We start from the raw sequence: 21,713 nt of genomic DNA, 5'->3' as shown, positions 1-21,713 counted from the left end.
AGTTGAATTCTGTTTGCCGAAAAATTACGAACATTGCATTTTCTTTCCATTTACTGTAATTGTGAAATTAAGCGATCAAAGGCAACATCTTTGCTCGCTAAATAGTATATACGCGCGCATTTCACCACAATGTCATTCGAACAATTACTTTAACATCGAAACTTCATTATAATTAATTACTGGTGTGTGCCGCGTGCAACTGTTTCAAGAATATGGGGGGGGGGGTGTAGGAGGGCATTATGTATCCTTGGCCCAGGTCCAGACGTTACGAGCACCTAGACTAATGACTTTGGTTCGCGACGCGTAGTGAAGTAGACACTGCATAGAAACAATTTTGGCAATGACATCTTTATCAAACATCTTTATCTGTTTGCGTCTACGGGACATTTTGCGATTGACGCGGGCGATAACGTTGCAGCAATCATGCAGACGAACGGGTTTTTCTTCCCAGACATGCGCGCATTATTTCTCCGCGCCTCAGTAGTAACCGCGATCACCGTGTCAAAAAGCGTGTTGAGTAATAAATTGAGTAAACAAAGTGCAAAATACGAATTTACATATAACCTCTCACCCGAGCAAAGCCGTGAAGATCATAGTAAATCAGATCTATCTCAACGCTGCGTTGACCATGTTGACTGGCAAACCCTTTTTATTTCCGGAATAATACATTCTATTTCCGGACAAGCGAATATTATAAAGTACTATCAACCAATTACAGTCCGTATCTGCTCTACCAAATTTCGTCCCAATCAGGTAAAACCGTACTTGTTGAACGTTTGGTTACTTTTTCACTTGGCATTCGTTAGAAAGTGCACCGTAGTAGCGTGCTGTTGCATGAAAGCATCATATAACTTTTCAAATTTGAGAAATTCAGCAATTGTTCATAATACTCCTACCTCAAAGTAAAGCTTCTTGAGCTCAGGTAATGATAGAAACTTCTCCAAACTAACAACTCCGTTGTCAAGGTAGAGTTTGACAAACCCCTCTTGGTTTTTAATCAAAGCTTGGTGAAAGTTGCCTGAAATTGTTTCTCCATCTCTATCATAGCGCTAAAACAGAAGAGGAAAAAGAAGCGTACAATCTATAATACTCTAGTAGGGAGACTATTAGTCCTAAGTCAGACATCAGGGTAACTAAAGTAACTAGAGTAAAATCATAACACAGAACAGTTGCCCAAATGCAGTGAGGAATGTGCTATCTTGACCGAAGAAAAAATGTAATTAACAATATATCGGACTAGCCCATAGCAAATTCATTAGATGAATAAGGTAAGGTAACATTAATCCTCTTCATGCTGAGCCATATTTTGGAAAAGGGACTACGAAGGGCTCCCTTAATTATCTATCATAAACACATGTACTGTTACATTTGGTACCAATATGTATGTGTTTCTTCTAACTAGTGATACCAAAATAAGTAAAAACATTTCCCACATAATGCCGTTATGACTTCATGATATGACTTCGTAAATGTGGAAAGTCTGGCTATGTAAAACAAAAAGTATTATAGGCAAAATTGATTTGCGGCTACAGATTCTGTGAACATATAATTTTCTCCACATTGTCCCCCAAATATGACTGGGCGTAACTACTTCAACCTAACTACCAAGTAAAAAGTCAAAATGAAAATCACGTCTTCGATTATGGGCGGCCCTATCACCGGCTGAGGTGCTGAGATAAAAATGTATCACTGAAATGAGCGCAAAGGATGAATCTAACATTTGATTTAAGCAAAGTCCTTTTGGCGTAAACACGCATGTTTATTTTTTATTATTATTGTTATTTTTATACTGGATGAAAAACCTTAGGGGTGGGGGCTGGTACACTCGCCGACAATTAAAAGGTTGTGCCAATCATCTCCGGGATATCCGAGACATGAAAGGGACGCCACACCTGCACAAATGTACAGAGTTGACTTGTAGTATTAAGAAGATAAAAGTCAGGTTTCCAATCCGCGATTAATGACCGCTGATTCTTTGCATATCGTCGGGTGTATTACATAGTGACGGATGTTAAACTTCGCCAGAAAAAAAGTTTTTGAGTTAGACGCGATCAAAGAGTATGCCGATTTGTGATCAACCATAGCAGAACACTGTCAAGTAAAATCCTCCAAAAGTGGCTGTATTTAAAAAAAACTAGTATCTAAAGTATCTTGAAACATCTATCACATGAAGAATTATTCGCTATTAAATCAGTAAAATGATTACAAAGTTATACGTCAGTATGTAAAAACGTGAAAACGCTGCACCCTAACATCCGTCACACATCCGTCACACATCCGTCACTATGTCTTGCGCCAATATCGCGCACGCTAATCTGGTCTCTTGTGTTGATCTATGGACATCCGTCACACATCCGTCACTATGTCTTGCGCATAAAAGTCGGATCAAGGAAGGACTTCGAAGCATCCGTCGGTTCTTTACGCTTATTATTAAACGCTTTTTTCATGATAAAACCGACTCGTCACGAGTGCCCACGACATACATGGCATATTGTATTTGAGTATTTACTCCTGATCTTACTAGTACTCAATCGCATGATATAGCTAATCACACAAGCTGTAACTTCTTTTTACAAAACACCAATGATTGTATTCAGTTTTTACCAATTTACACTGTATTATCTGTAGATTTGGAGCCGCCTCTAAACGCCTCTAAACATATTTTGATCATCTTTCAATAACCTACTCATTAAAAAGGATCATATTTTCATTTTTTATTACTTAATCATCCCTTTTATATTGTAAAGCTTTGAAATAATGTCTCTAAATAATTGTCGAATCAACTCGAACCATTAAAAATGTATTAAAAGTGATATTTTACTAAAATAATGATCCATTGAATATCTGTGCTACGTAAAAGTTTTTGGTTTATACCCAGTTATCAACATCCGTCAAGAATTCATGTAGGTTTCAATGAACAATATTGAATTACGTACGTTCAAATTGAAAAACAATGTTTTTACACAGTGACGGATGTGACAGATACGCCATACAATTTAGTTGTTTTTCCGAGTAAACGGCGTTTTACATAGTGACGGATGTTTAGATACGCCACTATGTAAAACGTCGGTAATGTAATATATCAACATCCGTCATTTGCATAATTAATTAACTAATTAATTATGCAAACTTGAGCTTCAAATCTTGGTAATATTATACTACTCACTATTTAAAATACATTGGCCAATTTTCATAAAAATGGCAAAAATCAACATACGTCACTATGTAATACACCCGACGATATATGGGATCGCATAAACTGCAGAAGTCACTTTCACTTCTCTCGATACTCCCTAAGATGAGTTGTACAACATTTGAAATCCTACCTGCCAGTCTGTTGTTGCCCCTAATGACCCGAAGATTTCATCTTTCACAATGTCAATACGATTCCAGGCTTGTGCTAGTGTCACTTGAAGTCCAATGTTGGTTTTATTGGCTGCATCAAAATTATGTTCATAACAATAAAACAATCTTTAATAATATAAATAGGAAAATGTAGGATGCATGTAGGGGTGGGGTAGGTGTGTGCATGAAAGGCTATGTCAGTAAAGTTTGATCTAAATATCGCAACATTCACCTGAGAGATTCATGCGTATACGTTATAAGGCTAGCAGACACTGTAATTAATGGTCTGATAACTTTTAACTCAAATCTTAGAGTAGGTAAAATGAAAGTCTCAGGAACATGATAGATTGTATTATATCGAATATTAAGTGATTTTGTATACTGCGTGTAGAACAAATGCATGAGAAAAGTTATTATAATAAACATACTTGTCGACCTGTAATTTAGCACGTATCGATAACGATTTTTTTTTAAATATTTTTTTTGTTGCAATAGTGGGTCCAATTTGGAGTGAACTTGAAGTAAGATAGCAAGTGGCAGACAGTTGAGAAATAATGAAGGTAGTGAGTTGTCCAAAATAATGTAGGTAGTGAGTTGTCCAAAATAATGTTCCACAATCAACGTATCGATAATATGTATAATTGTCATGATGGTGTTTAAAATTTAGCATACCTTTCATCAATGCTTGCAAAATCATTTGGTCAATTTCTATGTTTGATTTTGCGTCGTAGATATTCAGCAAATTAGGATGGTGGACTGCCTCATTTATCTGAGTCTTGCTTTCATCAATCTTGTCCTCTTTGATGATTGTTTTCAGTCTGTTCTCAATGTCATCGTTTCTGTATACGGTAAAGAAAGAACGTAATACTAAGTAGGCAACATATCCAAATTGGTTCGATCCGAGGATTCGATTCATAGTATTTTTGAAGTATTGCTTAATTTTTGGGAATATTAGGAAATCCCCACAATCTATTTTGACAAGGTAAAGTAGATAATAATATTTGCAAAGCAACAGGCCGACAATTGATTGTCAAAAATACTTTTAAATGCTTGAAGGTAATAAAATCCGCAAATGATTATCTTGTCTGGTAAATGTTTATAGTTAGTGTGCAAACTTTGCACTACAAACAAGAGTTGATGTCATATTAAAGGATTGTTTTAGCTTGAAATATTTAATGCACATACATGTAAAAATAATTTTATATTATTATAGTAAGGTTGTTATATAAAAATACTCTCGCAGAACAATAGGAATATTGACACCGGCTACTTCAAGCAACTGGTGAAATGATGCTATGCATTTATGATTAAAAAGTTGGTATTGAAAATGTTCATACTGACTGAGTTGTATATTATTCCGCGGCTTAGGCTGTCCTCTTCAAAGTTTCAGGCATTTTGGTAGGGGTCAATTAAGGTCAAACATGTGTCAAAATTGAAAAATATCCTAATCATTTAATTATGACAAGAGAATAATTGAAATTGGACAATCTTATAGATATTCTAAGAGCATATGAAGTACCAGAGAAACTCGTGGCGGCTATTGGAAACACCTTTGAAAATACTGTTGCCTATGTTACCACACCAGATGGAATCACCGAAAATTTCATGATTCAGGCTGGAGTACTGCAGGGGGACACACTTGCATCATTTCTTTTGTAACAGTCCTCGACTATGCTCTCAGGAAAGCACTAAATGGGAATGAAGATCGTCTAGGGCTCACACTAAAAACAATTAAGGAAAAGGCTCGCAAACAATTACAGACCTCGACTTCGCTGACGACATAGCGTATAGCGCTATTGGCCGACAGTCTCAGTGATGCCGAAGACCTAATCCATCTTGTTGAGACTGTAGCATTAACAGTCAAGAAAACCAAGGTAATGGTCTGCAATATGGTCGCATCCCAAATCCAAACACTTGATGAAAGGGAGCTTGAAGTAGTTGACGATTTCAAATACCTCGGGGCTTGGATTGGCAACAGCGAAAAGGACTTTAACATCCGGAAAGCCCAGGCATGGAGGGCCTGCAACAGCATGAACAAGATATGGAAGAGCAGCCTGCCTTGAAATCTTAAAACCAAGCTTTTCACCACCACAGTCGAATCAGTTCTGATGTATGGTGCAGAAACCTGGATAATTACAGGAAGGCACTTGATGGTTGTTACACAAGACTACTGAGAAAAGCTCTTAATGTTACCTGGCAGTCACATACCACCAATAAGAAGTTGTACGTCAATCTCTCCCCAATTTCCGAAAGGCTGAAAACTATAAGGCTGATATTTGCTGGACACTGTGCCAGAAGTGAAACAGAAGCAGCTTCCAGAGCTGTGGCAGCCTACGCATGGTAAAAGATCAAGAGGACAACCACGGACGGACGGACTACATTAAGCAACTAATCAAGGATACTGGGATAGAGAGATAAGACATTAGGAACTGCATGCAGAACAGAGTCGTGTAGAGAACCATCAGTAAGGAAGTAAGCAAGTAAGCAAGTAAGTAAGTATAAACAGAAATCCCCAGCCAAATGAAGTTTCTGCCCATATTAAGTAATTAAGTTCGCAGAAGGCAGCCCAAGCTTAATGAGTTCAGTACCATTCAGGTATATCAAATCACGCTAAAACCCTTGTTGCACTTAATTGGTCACGGAGTATTATCATAATACCGTTACTAAAAAAATTACTTTAAATTATCCATTATCCAACGCTCTCCACACGTTATCTCTCACTAACTTTTTTTTTTACAGAATAGTGATCAAACTTCGAACAAGTAAATTTTCGATTAATCTTCCTATTTTGAATTACAGATATACTTTATTTTGTAATTGCTATTAAGATACGATGGCATACATTTCTTCACCTCCCTGAAATGCATACGCTAGCACATCAGACGCTCGGCCAGAGTTGGCCACCACCACAACAGGAGTTCCTTTCTCGACTGCTTCGCATGATTGTTTAATGCTATTTGGACCTCCTTCAACGAGGATGCACACGACTGGAAGATCTAGAGAGAGAAAAACAACGGGGTAATTAACTATTCAAAAAGCTTGTAGAATATGCGAGCAGATATTTGCAATTCGTTGTGATATTCCAACTATTTACTTTTTATTATTCTGACAACAGTGGTCAACGGTACTGAGTTTGCACAGCCCAAAGCCTATTGTTACCTTGTCACTACTTGCGCTAGCCGATCGCCTAAGGCACTTAACTTGTGAGATAGGGACGGCTAATAATAATATGTCATTTGACATTGCGCTGAAATTACTATGGTACGTGGAGGTAGCAAACTGCTTAAAGACGTAACCGCAACATTACACAAATATTCATTCACCTCAACAGATAGATGGTGGTGTTGTGATCCCTTTGTGTCCACAATCAAGAATATGACCGAATAGAGCTACAATATAATATTAGGACATGCAGTGAAATCTGTCGGGACAATGATCGTATTATTAGTGTAGCGTTGTCACTTACATACATACAAACGACGCTTATAGGTCTGTCACACTACGACGGACTGGATCAACGTACATCACCGAATACAAAAATATTTTATTCGGTGGAAAAATCACCAGTCCGGCAGAAGATTCGGTGGGATTTTGGGTCCGATTCCCGTTCGTCTCTCTATGCGTTGTGGCCGCTAATAATCCTGCAGGCGTCTTATATCCGATCGTTCAACGTCCGACAAATGACCGGATTTGGGGGTCCGATTCCCATTCGTTTCTCTATGCGTTGTGGCCGCTAATAATCCTGCAGGCGTCTTATATTCGATCGTTCAACGTCCGACAAATGACCGGATTTGGGGGTCAACGTCCGACAAATGTCCGGATTTGGGGTCCGATTCCCGTTCGTCTCTCTATGCGTTGTGGCCGCTAATAATCCTGCAGGCGTTTTATATTCAATCGTTCAACGTCCGACAAATGACCGGCGAATCCGTCGCATGTGGCACCAACAGGGACGTCCACCCTATCAGAAAAGTGGGGGAGGAGAGGGTGTTTGAGAGGGTTTTTGACCCCTTGTTTGCTTAAAATTGTATTATTTTTGTTCATGTGTATATTCGTTGTTTTGATTAAATTATAATTATTTGTTAGTGAAAAGGTGGTACATCGTTATCAGGCCTCGGCTTTGTGATGTACCTACCTTCATCAAATCTTGTTAATTCACAATAATTGTATAACAATGCTATAATGTTTGTAATGAGATTGATGAAAATAAAGATTGATTGATTGATTGATTAGAGGCAGTGACGTAGCAAGCACTTTTTCAGAGGGTGAACAAAGTGGGGAAAGACAATTTTTAAGGGGGTACATTTTGACGAAAATGGTCAAATATTGGCTAATAAGTGCAAAAGGGCTACAAATCTGATATATCAGGGCAACCAGCGTCCGGGGGCAATAGAGGTGAGAAACCTTTGGACAATGAAGGCCCAATTGAAGCCATTTGTCATTTTTTGGATCAATTTTAGCACTATTATTGGGTACTATTTTAGTTTGAAACACCCGCAATTTGGTGAAACGAAAGCCTAATTGAAGCCATTGAAAAGTTTTCACCATTATTGTATAATATAAAGAATTGTTTTAAAAATAACACGTGGATGTCCATAGCAGAAGCAAAAAGGATTAAGACTTGTCCATTTTTGAAAATGAAGGCCCAATTGAAGCCATTTGCATGGGAAATGTAGGGCCTATTTACATTATTAGGCCTAGGCCTATTGTGTATAAATTTAGTTTAAAAATGGAAAATTTGGAAAATTGTTTTTGGTGCATCATTTTTACACTATTATTGCCTTAAAAAAAAAAACAAAGAAGGCCCGATTTGAATTTGCAAAATTTAAAATGTTACACTGATCCACTGACACTTAGATATAAGACTTCAGACTCGTAATTTCAGGTAAAGCATGCATGGATTGATATGTTAAAGTCAGGAATAGACCTATAAGTCAGTCTTAAATACTGACTTTGGTGACAAAATATCACGGGCCCTGCATATGGACTGGCCGGCAGTAATTTTCACAGGCTTTTGGGCCAAGGAACCACATTTAAGCAGTGTCTATAATAATCACAGGCCTATACTTAGGCTTACTAGTACTACTATCCTGGGCCTACTCAATAACGTATACAATTTAACCTTTTCCATGTTTTCTCTTCTTTTTTCTTTCTTGTCAATCACTAAAACTGGTAGGAATTTGATATTGCGTCCTCTACCCTTCAGAAAGTGCCCTCCTCAATACTACTTACATGCATAGGCCTACTACTAAATTACGTGCAATTTAACTTTTCTCTTCTCTTCTCTCTTCAATTTTTCTCACTTTCTTTTCTTTTTTCTCTCCTTTCCCCTTTTTTCTACTTGTCAGTCACTAAAGTACTGGGGGAAATATGATATTGCGTCACACACCCTTCAGAAAGTCCCTCCCCCCATCATGATCGATGCACATGTTCGCCATAGGCCTACATCCGGCACAAGCGCCTGCGAAACCTTGCAAACACCTGCGGTATATAAACGAAAGAATAACGAACAAACCCAGGGTATAATACAGAACAGTACGAACACACATCGGACAACTTCCGAACATGTGTATTCGAGCACACTCCGTTTCAAGTTTTGTGCATGCACAAAACTTGAAACGTATTGTCGACGGACTAAACAAACATCACCTAACACGAAACGCATTTGGCGGATAATAACAGGACATATGAAGAACATAAAACGAACATTGACGAACACTAACGGATTTGCTAAAATACCATCCGTTTCTTATACGGAAGACCGATCCGGTGTAGTGTGACACTAAGACGGTCGGGGTCAACGTACATCACCGAATGCAACAATATGCTATCCGGTGGTGAAGGCCTCACAGGAACGTATTTGCAACGAACACGGGCCGAGTGCAACGAACAAAGAACGAACATGAACGAAAGGAGAGCGAACAAACTCCGGCAATATGCAGCACCATACGAACACACATCGGATAAATACCGAACATGTGTATTCGGTACACTCCGTTTCAAGTTTTGTGCATGCACAAACTTGCCGACGGACTTAACGAACATCACCTAACACGAAACGCATTTGGCGGATGATAGCAGGACATAAAAAGAACATAAAACGATCATTGACGAACAACAACGGATTTACTAAAATGCCATCCGTTTCTTGTACGGAAGACCTATTCGGTGTAGTGTGACAGACCTATTAATATAGCGCATTTCCAAAATTGAGCAATGCGCTTTACATGCAACAAAAATTAATAAACAGAAGCTATACTGACCACAGCAATGCAGAAAAAGGAACACATATGAAATGAAAACAACTTAATACAGATAGGTTTTTAAACTGGCTTTAAAGGCACTAACAGTGGGCGATGAGCGGATGGTTATAGGAAGGTCATTCCACCATTTGGGACCACAAACACTGAAAGTGCCATCGCTGAACCTCCTGTTGTATTTCGGAGTCGCGAGACGGTTAAAATCCAGAGCTGAGCGGAGACCTTGTCTTAATGGTTTGTGAATTGTGATGCTATTTGTGAGATAGTCAGGAGCCAGGTTGTGAACAGTATTGAAAACATACAGGAGAACTTTGAAAATGATGCGTTTGTTAACGGGCAACCAGTGAAGTGTGTCTAATAAGATTGAAGCTGAGTGGCGACGAGGGAGTTGGAAAATTATGCGAGCTGCTTTGTTTTGCAGACGTTGAAGGCGTGTGATGTCACCAGCCTTGCATCCAGCGAGCAGTGCATTGGCGTAGTCCAATTTGGACAAGATAAGGGCTCTCATTGCACTGCTACAGGTATTTTGGTCAATGTAACGACGTATACGTGATATGTTCCACAAAATAAAATTCAGAGACTTGCAAAGAGCAGTTACATGAGATGACATGGTCAATGAAGTGTCAAAGGAGACACCTAGGTTCCTGATGGATGAAGATGGAACAATTTCAGTGGCTCCAATGCACAACGTAGTGCCAGACAGACGAGTTAAGTTAAGAATGAAGAATTCGGTTTTTGAATTGTTCAGTTTGAGCTTATTTAGTGTCATCCAAGAATGAATCTCTCTTACACAAGATGACAGTTTAAACAGAGCACATACAGCATCACCAGGAACTTTGGGGTTGAAAACAAGGTATAATTGAACATCATCAGCGTATATGTGATACATTATACCGTAATGCCGAATGATGGTAGCAACATATTGGGAATATGCTGTAAATGCCCTAGGACCAATAATTGATCCTTGTGGGACACCATAACACAGTCCAAACACATCCGACATCGACCCACTTACATTAACTTGAAATGTACGATCAGTCATATACGACCTAAACCATTGAAGAGCTGTGCCTCTGATACCAAAGTGATGTTCAAACCTATGAAACAGAATGTCATGATCAATGGTATCAAAGGCAGCAGACAAATCTAACAGAATCAAGAAGGCAGCTTGATTATCATCCAGGGCACGTGCGATATCATCTTTTACTTTGAGCAGAGCAGTCTCGGTACTATGTTTGTGCTTGTACGCAGACTGGAAGATTTCATCAAGATCGTTCTGTTCAATGTGCTCATTAAACTGGGTGATCACTGCCTTCACGATTATCTTTCCAATACAACTTATATTGGAAACTGGCCTGTAATTGTGAAGGTCATTCCAATCAAGAGTAGTTTTTTTAATTATGGGAGTTACAATGGCTCTTTTCAGTTCACATGGGAAAACTCCAAGTTCGAGAGACTTATTTACAATGTTCTTGATATACGGTACAACAATATCACTTACCATCAGAACCTCTTAACTCAAGCCGCATACTGATGCTATTATTCCATTTAGTGGGGACCAACCTGATGGCAGATGCTCTTATAGGCGCTGGAAATGTGTTAGTCTGTTTTGAATGTCGATCGCTGTTTCCAGTAAATTCCTTTTAGATAAGAAGAACATCCAAACGTAATATTATGAGAGACATTTAAACTAAATTTAGTAGTAATGTAATATCGCAATAATACTTCATAAAATAACAGTGCGTCTATTATAGACCTATAGCTTCCTAATTGTGTAAATTTTTGAACATTTGATTATTTTGCAAATTACCCTTACTTGATAACAAAGTAAACTGATTGTACATCCATCCATTGATAATATTATATATTTTACATATTTCTTTGCACTAGACGGTTTATTAACGCTTTATTAAAGGACGTTCTACTTCCAAGGAGCATTGCATTGTGGTACACCATGTTGCTGCGCAGGCAACATGGTGCCTGATCAGGATGTGTTTCCTGACTAGGTCGTCTGACCGGACTGTGTACGGGTTATATAATGATATAGTTTATCTTGCGTGATCTCTCATTTGACAGTATTCGGAAATCACTAATATAATTGTTTTTCACTTTACCCATTCGTCTTTCTCTTTAGTATCATCAGTGACAAACTTCCATTCATCTCTCTCCTCCACCTTGTATTGAACCTTATACCTGGTAACCCACTTGTCACCATCTGGATTTCCTTGAGTCACTACCTCCGACACGAGCTTGGTGACACCCAGGTCAACTTCTAGCCACTGTTTTCCGTCATTTATCACCGGGGTCCACGCATGTGACGTATTATTTAAACGAGATTGTGAGTGGTTGCAAGTCTCGTGTTCAGTGTTGGAACAACTGATTTGACTATCCGTAATCTGTAATGGTTTGTCATGCATTGCTGCCAATCAACAATAAAAAGGATGATAATCATTGTCAAATTTCAAGGTTTATTTTAACAATCGAGGATAATAGCAGTGTTCTTGCGATGATGATCATTATTATGATGATAATGAAGATGATGATGACGACGACGACGACGACGATGACGATGACGATGACGATGATGATGATGGTGATGATGATGATGATGATGATGATGATGATGATAATGATAATAATGATGATGATGATGATGATGATGATGATGATGATGATGATGATGATGATGATGATGATGATGATGATGATGATGATGATGATGCTTACCTTTTATCTGTTTCTCAAGCTCTGCACGCACTGGCACATCGGCTCCCCATGTATCATTACCGTCATTTACCAAAATAAAATGACCGTGATTAGGTTCCAGTGTGCCGTTTTCCTTTTCTCCTTCTGGTGGTTGTATTGTCAATTCAGCTGGCGTCTATCAAAGTGTTCAAATATGTAACAGAATCAATTCATTAAACAAATTACCAATAGGGATTCACGTTCTCGTATATATGAGAACAAATATTTAATGTATAACAGGGTGTAAAATATTTTTATATAGCCCGTATGGAAAGCGTGAAAAAACTGATAAAATCTTTTCCAAGCATATTTAAAATTGTTTTTCAAAAATTATAGTAAAAATCAATCCACATCGGCCATAAAAAAAAGAAAAAAGAAAATTGAGACGAACACAAAATGTCATATGCCACTGACACTAGTCTGAAAAACGTCGCCAGGGCTCGGTTAGTGGACTTTGGCGGTTTGTGGGGTGGGGTAGACAGTGTCTTTACAAGCAGTTTGTGGGATTGTTGGTGACTTGCTTGTGACTTTTGTATAAACTGAGCTCGCGAGTATTGTAGTGCCTTTGGAAAGCTGATGTGGTCCTACTTTGTGGGATTTGTGGCTTTTGTTCAGCAAGTGATACTCGGAGCAGGGATATGAAATCCCTGCTCGGAGTCGGGCTGACGTCACACAGGGGAAAAAGCCTTGAAAATCCGGTGTGGGCATGTGAAGTTCCCCTATATAAAACATTACCCAGAAACAGTTAAGTTAATATCCCTGCTCTAAATAATAGTCGGACTCGTCATACTTCAAGGCTTGTGCTACCAAGGATAGTTGTTTAATTTCCCTGGTGCTACTTGCGCTTCGCGTTGCGTTGTTTGTGGTTTTTAGTATTTTTGTAGAATGGTCTAACATTGGCCTTATACTGCTACTAGACATTTTCTTTACTATAGTTACTTTTTACTGTCACTTAACCTTCTATGTTATAGCGAGGGCTCTGATCAAGAGCTAATTTTATTTTCACATAGCTAAAAAAATCCCAAAACACAAACATCTACAGGATCAACTGCACTATGCACGGACAAATCTGCGTCCGTGCAAGAAGTTAGTCTAAGGCTGCGTTCACATAGAAGTATACTATTCGGGTATACGGTGCACGTTTTGCAGGTGCACGCGTATAGCTAGAATCGAGCAAGACAATTTCATAGTACCGGGTCACATAAGGCTACGATCACATAGTAGTATACTATTCGGGTATACGGTGCACGTTTTGAAGGTGTACGCGTATAGCTTAAATCGAGCAAGGTAATTTCATAGTACCGGGTCACATAAGAGGGCACTATTCGAAAAGGCCGTATACCCGCGTATAGTAGTATAGTGGGAATAAGTGGGAATCGTGCATGTTCGAATTTATTGCAGCGTATACCGTCCTAATTTTAAAACTAAACCATATGTGGGTAAATTCATTTTTTTAAATAGATGCACCATCTAATTCTGCACATTATGACACCTCATTGAATGCAATGTGACCTCAAGAAGTAAACTTACAAGCATTTGATTAGACGAAGAAAATTGGTAAACTGACCTATCATGCCTAGACTCGCTATCGCTATACGAAATACGCTCATTCGATCAGGCTGAGTTCACATAGTATATACCTATATGAACTCAGCCTGATCGAATACCGTATACCGTATACTTCTATGTGAACTCAGCCTAAAGGAGAAGTATCAGTTCAGGGCTGGTTAAGATAATTATAACAATATAATTAGTAAACAGTATTAATAATAATAACAACAGCCATAATAATAATAACAGCCATAATAATAATAATAATAATAATAATAATAATAATAATAATACTAATAATAATAATAATACTAATAATAATAATAATAATAATAATAATATTAATAATAATACTACTACTACAACTACTACTACTACTTCTACTACTACTACTGCTACTGCTACTACTACTACTAATAATAATAATACAATGACAATACTACTACTACTACTACTACTACTACTACTACTACTACTACTACTACTACTACTACTACTACTACTACTACTACTACTACTACTACTACTACTACTACTACTACTAGCTGCTAGAACAGTTTCCCTCTCACTGTATGTGTGCACTCGCCCATGTATTGTCTATGCAAACACAGTTCCATGTACTTAGTCCAGGACCTGATAATATGGTGTACAGTACAAGTTCAAGAAATTCTTTATTTCACCAGAAAACATTAATCAAAATTAACTCTTCCCTGATTTGTCAGTAAATAGAGAGGACCTTCTTTTATCAAGGGATCAACATTTTTAAAAAGAAAACAATCAAAGAGGTGAGAACTACAACAGGTTGAAGTGACAGCATTCTGTGCATCAGGTGTTGAAATGCAATTATCTCCGAAATTGGGATTGATTCAGACAGGCAAACTTACATACTTTAATTTAACTATTTGTGAAGACAAAATGTGCAGATGTTAAGATATTGAAGAATGTTTAAGCCTACCAAAACCCATCTCAAATTATGCACTTCTGACCACCATGTCCATTTCATGATACCCATCATGGCTTCCATGCACACACAGTCTATTGCTCAGGGTATTAAAGATAACCTTTGAGTTTAAAGCCTTAATGTACGATCTTTTTAAATTTTTAGATTTTACTTTTTTTCTTCCAAAATGATAATATGCAATCATTATGAAAGTTCCCAATACATTTGGACGCGAAAAACATTGAGAATTTGCAAAGAAACAACATCATAAACTTCACCTCTATCACTCGAAACATCTCGCACTATTTGGATTAGAGTTAGTCTCCTACGCGGCCAGTATGGTAACCAAACTAGTTTTGTAGGAGACTACGGTTTGCGATCGTGGCCGACATAAAATCATAATCTAAAAAATTATGATTTTTATGTCGGACCAACAGAAAATCATCCCGTTTTACTACAAAAATGGGGCGAATTTAACAGTTTGCTCATAGATTTAAGTTAGAACATGTGCAAGTATTACAAATATGCCAAAAAATCGGGTTTGAAAAAAATAAAGGTAAATTCTGAAAAAAAGATCGTAAATTTTTCAAAATGAGTAGTGATTAATGTTACCAAACTTATGTCATGATGAAATATAATCATTTTTGAAGATAAAATGTGCTGATCATAAAAGATTGAACACTGTTTAAGACTATCATCATATTACTTTATTAACAAACAAGGTTAAAAAGCACACACAAAACCCAGGACATGGCCAACATGCCAGTGCAATACAACAGCATGGACCAATGCAGGGAAAACGAAGCAAAAACAAACAATTACATACAAGAAATGCATAAAAATCATTTAAAAGAGCCAACAAACATGATTATACAATGTTCAATTTGAGGTGTTTGAGGTCATCCCACAAGGGATCTTTCCTACAATTCCAAATGCTGTATGAGCCCAACAAAGCTAGTTTAGAAATGTCATTGGTGACCTTTTTGGTGAAAGTAGCTTTGCAAAATTTGAAAATGGAACGCACACGAGAAACATTATCTTTACTGACCAGGCCACGAGAACCAACCTCAAAACAAACAAGATCTGTTTTCACCCCCCCCATGTTAAGATCAGAAAGAAGACCATCATATTTGTTTTGCTTACGATCATGAGATGTTTTTATATTTTGTTCAAAAGGAACAGTGAGTTCGGCAATCAAAGCCTTTTTGGCAGATTCATTGTACAAAAATATGTCCGGGCGTTGAGATGTAGGCAAAATATTTGGAGGTATTGTACACCCGGAAGAGGTCATGCCCTTGATGTCCGCAAAAACCTTCACTATTCATTTAAAATAATGCACTTATTGTTCAGCTTCTCTATGGAGATATTTTCCATGGCAGCCATCTATGATCATGCTTGAGATTCCACCAAACAAGCCATGGATTTTGAGGTCTTATATTTTTTGTTGTATGTCATCAAAAACGCTTAAATTTTCAGGATGATCTTATTTTATGTTGTTATAAGCAAATATAATGTTCCAGATAACGCTAGTTAATAAATACATTAAGAATTAAGAAAAAGTACCTTAAAGTTGCACTTTCTGTTATTATTCCTTTTTGGACTTTAACTTTTTAACATGTTCTAGCAGCCCTATATAAAACCGCGACACTCGGAATGCCATATCTCTGGAATGGAACGTCCGATTAAGATTACTACTACTACTACTACTACTACTACTGCTACTACTACTACTACTACTACTACTACTACTACTACTACTACTACTACTACTACTACTACTACCACTACTAAATTACCAAATTACAAGTAAGATCGTTCTACCAACTCAGGGCCGCAAATGTTTTTACTTGGGAGGAGAGAATAGAATAATAGTTGTTCGAAAGGTTTTGTATACTTACACTCTTTCCAATTGCGTCAGTAAGCTTTTTCTTTATATCACCTCGTAATTTGCCCCATGTTGCAATGCCCAGAGTCACGACTTGTTCGCATTTCCCAGTTGCCATCTTATAATCTTTCACTGCTGTTCCTGCATATTTCATCACACCCACATTTGTCCCACCAGTGACTATAACAGCATCTACAAAAAATTAGCATACAAATCAGAACTTCGGCACACCATCGTCTGTGACTTTGCCGGCAAAAGTCAGTGTTAAATTGAGAAATAGGATGCATACTTCTTAAACTAATCAGCCCTACTCTTAACTCAAAACGGTGGTTATAGGGATTGAATCACCGTAAGAATAAGAATTGTCACTTTCATGAAAGATGATTCAACATATCTGATGCATGGACAAAATTTAGAATGATTTCTACAACTTTTTTTCTCTTAAAAGTTATTTCATAAATATGTTCTCTGAATTGATTCCACTCTGAAAGGCCATCAGCCATAACAGTAAAAATTGGAACCTGATATAATTGTTCTAAGTTAAAACGCATTTTTTTATTACTGCTCATCGCGCTGTTTGTGTACACATTTAATGGTTGTTTTTTTGTTAGTTATAATCTGTTAGCAAAATCAAAACACTTGCATTTCGAGCTAATCTTGTAGAAGGGATACACACATATTTTCATGTAAATGTTTTACGATTTTCTTTTCGTTTCCGGTGTATGAAATCTTATTTTGGTTCTGAGGCCATGCACAAAATCTGGAAAAGATATCAATATACCATTTGCTCTCATTTGTAGGTGACCTTCCAATGTATAATCATGCTGAACTTGAAGAAGCTACAGAACCAGAGTTATAAGAGTGGAGGTAGAACTTAGTGAATGATCCTCGTATATCAAAACTACCGTTTTATATGTACAGACATATCCCTAACAGATTGAAAGTTACATACTTGTACTATCGGCCGCTTCCACAATGCCTTTACGGAACACTTCCCTGACATGTCTAGTCATAGGGAAATCCCAAGCACCGCCTGTCACAGAGATCACCAAATTTGGGCGCTCCAGGTTCCATTTTCTTTTAATCGCCTGCACTAGTTTCTTCACATTCAACTTGTTTTCATCCGTGTTAGTCACTTTTACAAACTGCAATCGTAAAATGAAAATGTCATTTGCAGTGCATTGTGTAAATGTGCACACTATGCGGTGCGCAAGATAATAATAATAATAATAATAATAATAATAATAATAATAATAATAAAAGAATAACAACAAAAATGGCCTCTTAGTGCAACGTATACATCAAATGGATTTAGCAAAACAAATAATATACACATAAATGGTACGTAGCATTTAAACAAACACAGCAGTTCTCAAATTAGGTTAAAAATGGCCTCTTAGGGCAAGGTACACAGCAAATGGATCTATATAGCAAAACAAATAATATACACATAAATGGTACGTAGCATTTAACACAAACACAGCAGTTCTCAAATTAGGTTAAACATGTCAATAACATAAATACAATAAAGAGGAAATAAAAAAACGTAAAAATCACAGAAATTCTGAAAAACACAGTAGTGCATATAAGTGGAATGGTCAGTGACTTCATAAAATTGTCAACTGACTTGATAGCCCTGATCTCTTCTGGAAGGTGATTCCAGATTAATGGAGCTTACACAGCGAAAGCTCTTCTTCCATACGTTACAGGTTGGGGCAGTCAGAAGCCTAAGAGAAATGAAGAGCACCGAGTACGTTTTACATAGGTATAGCGGGGCAAGATTGTGAAGTCATCTGTATGTCATGAGAAGTGTATTTGGTTTGATCTCCTTTCAGAAATAAGAACGTAATCTATATAATTTTAAGGATTCCTGCTTGAATGGACAGAGCAACAGGAAGCCATCGGCAATGGGCTAGCCAATGACTAGATATGCTTTAAATAGGCACCAATGGTCAATAGAATTGATGTAAAGCGACGAAGGAACCAACGGTATGATCATTCCCTCAATAATCCGTAATCATGGTATTAGGTATCATCTCTACGCAGATGATATTCAATTGTATTTCACATTCAATCCCAGTGTTCCAGGTGAAGCAGCTAGTGCACTGTTCAGTAACCAGTAAATACTGTCTCAATATATCGAGGGTTGAGAGCCAGAAAGCCTCAACTCACAATTGCATGCTCCTACAAAAGAATACAAAATACATTGTGAAGGAAATGTTGATTTTTGAAGACTAAGGCAAGAAGCCAATTTTATGCTCATTTTGTGAGAGCTGGTAAAAGTGAGTTACGGCTTTCTGGTTCTGAACCCTCGATATATAGTGGAGTGCCAGGTAACCGGAACCAGCTGAGCTGGTCACTGGCTTAGGATGTCTATATTGACGCCATATGTTTCACAACGTTACATTTAAGGTTACGCATGGTTTTAACATACCCTGCGGGACAATTATATATTAGAAGTCGCAGGTCCTTACTATGGGAGGTTTTTTTTTTCTATGGCAACATTTTTTTACTGCACGACCTTGTATTCGGCAAGCTAGAGACAACCCATTGTACTCCCAATGTTCACTCGTTATGGCTTCAATTGTTTAGAATTCCTCTGCATATCGAAAGATGAGTTTTGGTAATATATATTATTATTTTTGATGAAAAAACGCGGACATTTCTTCTCAACCAATCATAACAAGTTTTATATATCTACGGAAACCTGAAAGCAAGAAAATTCATGTTCCGTCCCTGTGTTGTTATGCACACACATATGCGTATGAGTTTGTAACACTGTGATGTAGTGTAAAGTAGAGTGTATTGTATACTATTGTAAAGTATAGTATGGTATTAATTGCATTTTACTGTTTACTGTTTTGCTCCAACCCTACCTTGTGTGGATCGGCATCTTTCTTTTCTCCGACATAAGTGAATTCTCCAAATTTGAACCCCGAATTTTCAATTTGTTTAGCATGATCGCTGCAAATCTGAAATCAATCAAACAAACACACAAACAACGATAAAGTTCCAGTGTACCATGTGCCATTCATTATTGGTATCTTGATACCCACAAAACATTTGTATCACCACAAAAAGTTGGCACTTTTCGGACAAGTCTGTAAATATTAGAGTAATTTATTGATATGTTATTTATTACAAATACCTGACTCGGACCTGCATCCTCGTTGTTATTTATAGAAGATAAGAGATGTTCTGATTCTGTCTTCTTTACCTTCTTTATCAAAAAGGAAAACAAACACGTGTTTAACATAATGGGAAGAAAAAACACGCACACTAGCACAATTTAAACATGAAATTACAAACAACTGAAGAGGCTTACGCATCATACACTGGAACATATAAATAATCAACTAGGGCACGAGATCAAATTAATGATGCTTAAAGCGCGCTTCAGACTCCGAGTATTGTACGTACAATATTGTATGTACAATATGTACGTTATTTAATCTATTGCCATTCTATTTCAGTAATGTTTAAGTTCTAACGAATGTTTGATGACGAAAAATCGATAATATGTTACATGTAATATCTAGTAGAAATATATTATCGATTTTACGTCATCAAACATTCGTTAGAACTTAAACATTACTGGAAATAGAATGGCAATAGATTAAACAACGTAGATATGTTGTTGCATACAATATTGTACGTACAATAAAAAGTCTGAATACTGCTTAATCGTTATTCTTAATATATCAATATACAGGGGAAAGAAGAATCAAGTATCTCACACTCGCACAATTAAACATGAATTACAAGTGGAAACATAGCATGCATAAGCAGATAGCATAAGCGGGACTAGCGCTCTAACCGCTGAGCTACGCACCCCGTCCCTGATAAACAGGACTCAAGTCTGCTACTTATGGATATAATCAGTCAGGGTATTCAGTACAAGCAACACATAACATACCAGTGTACGAGGTGGGATTATAGTAGTTTGACCCATTTCCGGAATGCGTGACTTTCTAGAGAGCGTTTTTATTCACTTCAAAAGGTACAACATACTGCAGTTACTGTCCGTTTTCCTATACACAATACACAGTGCTCTCACCATTGACGCGCGACCTTTACAAATAGTGTATGTTAGAAGTATATGCATTTGCCTAGTTAACATCATTGTGTAAAAAATAACCGGCAAATATTTAAAGTATTCTCCAAACTTCTAGCAAATATATTTCTCTAACATGACCTAAAATTACAGCTAGGTTAGATGTTCAGAAATAGTCGCACTTTAGTAAAATATGAGTGAGGGCAAGGCATAGCTAGCCAACTCCCCGTGTTAATTGAATGGAGATTTGACCGAAAATATTGGTAACGGACCGCTCACTTCTGAAGGATGCCACAAAAAAAACACGGTACAAGCTACATTTCTCTGAAATTCTAGAAAATATAGTTTTGTAACATGTCCTAAATGTTTAGCTAATTTAGGTGCTTGGAAGTATTCGCACTTTTGTGTTTTAGGAAGGATATGGAAACGACAAAAAATATGAAGAAATTATTTCCAAACCGTGTTTAGTCAACAATCATTATGTTGCTCATTTTCAAGAATGCGGGTTAACAATAAGCAGAGTATTGTCTCATTTCGTTAACAAAAGCCCACTACCATTGTTACCTTGCGTTTCCTTTATAATCGGTTACCCAACTGAAACTAATACCAGCTCATTGCGATACAGCACAGGTAAAAACAGAAACATGTGTACAACCAGAGAAGATCTGATTTAATCAGTTGAGCTGTTTTCAATGAGTGTTATCTTGGTTTGATAGCTTTTAATGGGGTTTTAAGTCCTGCAAAGGTCGTGGTGAATTCTACTGTAGACATGACTGCATCATGATTCGCTAAACCTATGGCACCTTTATGTCGTGACCTCACTATAAATGGCCGAGTAAATAGTTAGCGTGAATTATCCATTATTGATCGCTACATTGTCTCACTTTATAGATCACAAAACAACGGAGTTTGCATAGGTTTGCGTTGCTGATATAA

At 37.4% G+C, this 21,713-nt stretch overlaps 1 protein-coding gene across 1 annotated transcript in view; it reads right to left on the bottom strand.

Moving 5' to 3' along the window:
- LOC140143775 (transient receptor potential cation channel subfamily M member-like 2) overlaps positions 1-21,713 on the bottom strand; it is a 30,583-nt gene that overhangs the window by 2,490 nt on the left and 6,380 nt on the right. The window contains exons 2-11 of the mRNA XM_072165591.1: positions 19,600-19,695; positions 17,676-17,868; positions 16,737-16,915; positions 12,330-12,483; positions 11,717-12,021; positions 11,104-11,242; positions 6,188-6,341; positions 4,018-4,184; positions 3,327-3,436; positions 891-1,049 (exon numbers count right to left, since the gene is read on the bottom strand). Coding sequence (XP_072021692.1) covers positions 891-1,049; positions 3,327-3,436; positions 4,018-4,184; positions 6,188-6,341; positions 11,104-11,242; positions 11,717-12,021; positions 12,330-12,483; positions 16,737-16,915; positions 17,676-17,868; positions 19,600-19,695 — 1,656 coding nt within the window. The remainder of the gene's footprint in view (positions 1-890; positions 1,050-3,326; positions 3,437-4,017; positions 4,185-6,187; positions 6,342-11,103; positions 11,243-11,716; positions 12,022-12,329; positions 12,484-16,736; positions 16,916-17,675; positions 17,869-19,599; positions 19,696-21,713) is intronic.

This window comes from Amphiura filiformis, chromosome 2, assembly GCF_039555335.1.
Source record: "Amphiura filiformis chromosome 2, Afil_fr2py, whole genome shotgun sequence".
Classification (NCBI taxonomy): Eukaryota; Metazoa; Echinodermata; class Ophiuroidea; order Amphilepidida; family Amphiuridae; genus Amphiura; species Amphiura filiformis.
Note: the sequence above shows the minus strand (reverse complement) of the source record. Positions and strands in the feature narration are given on the sequence as shown.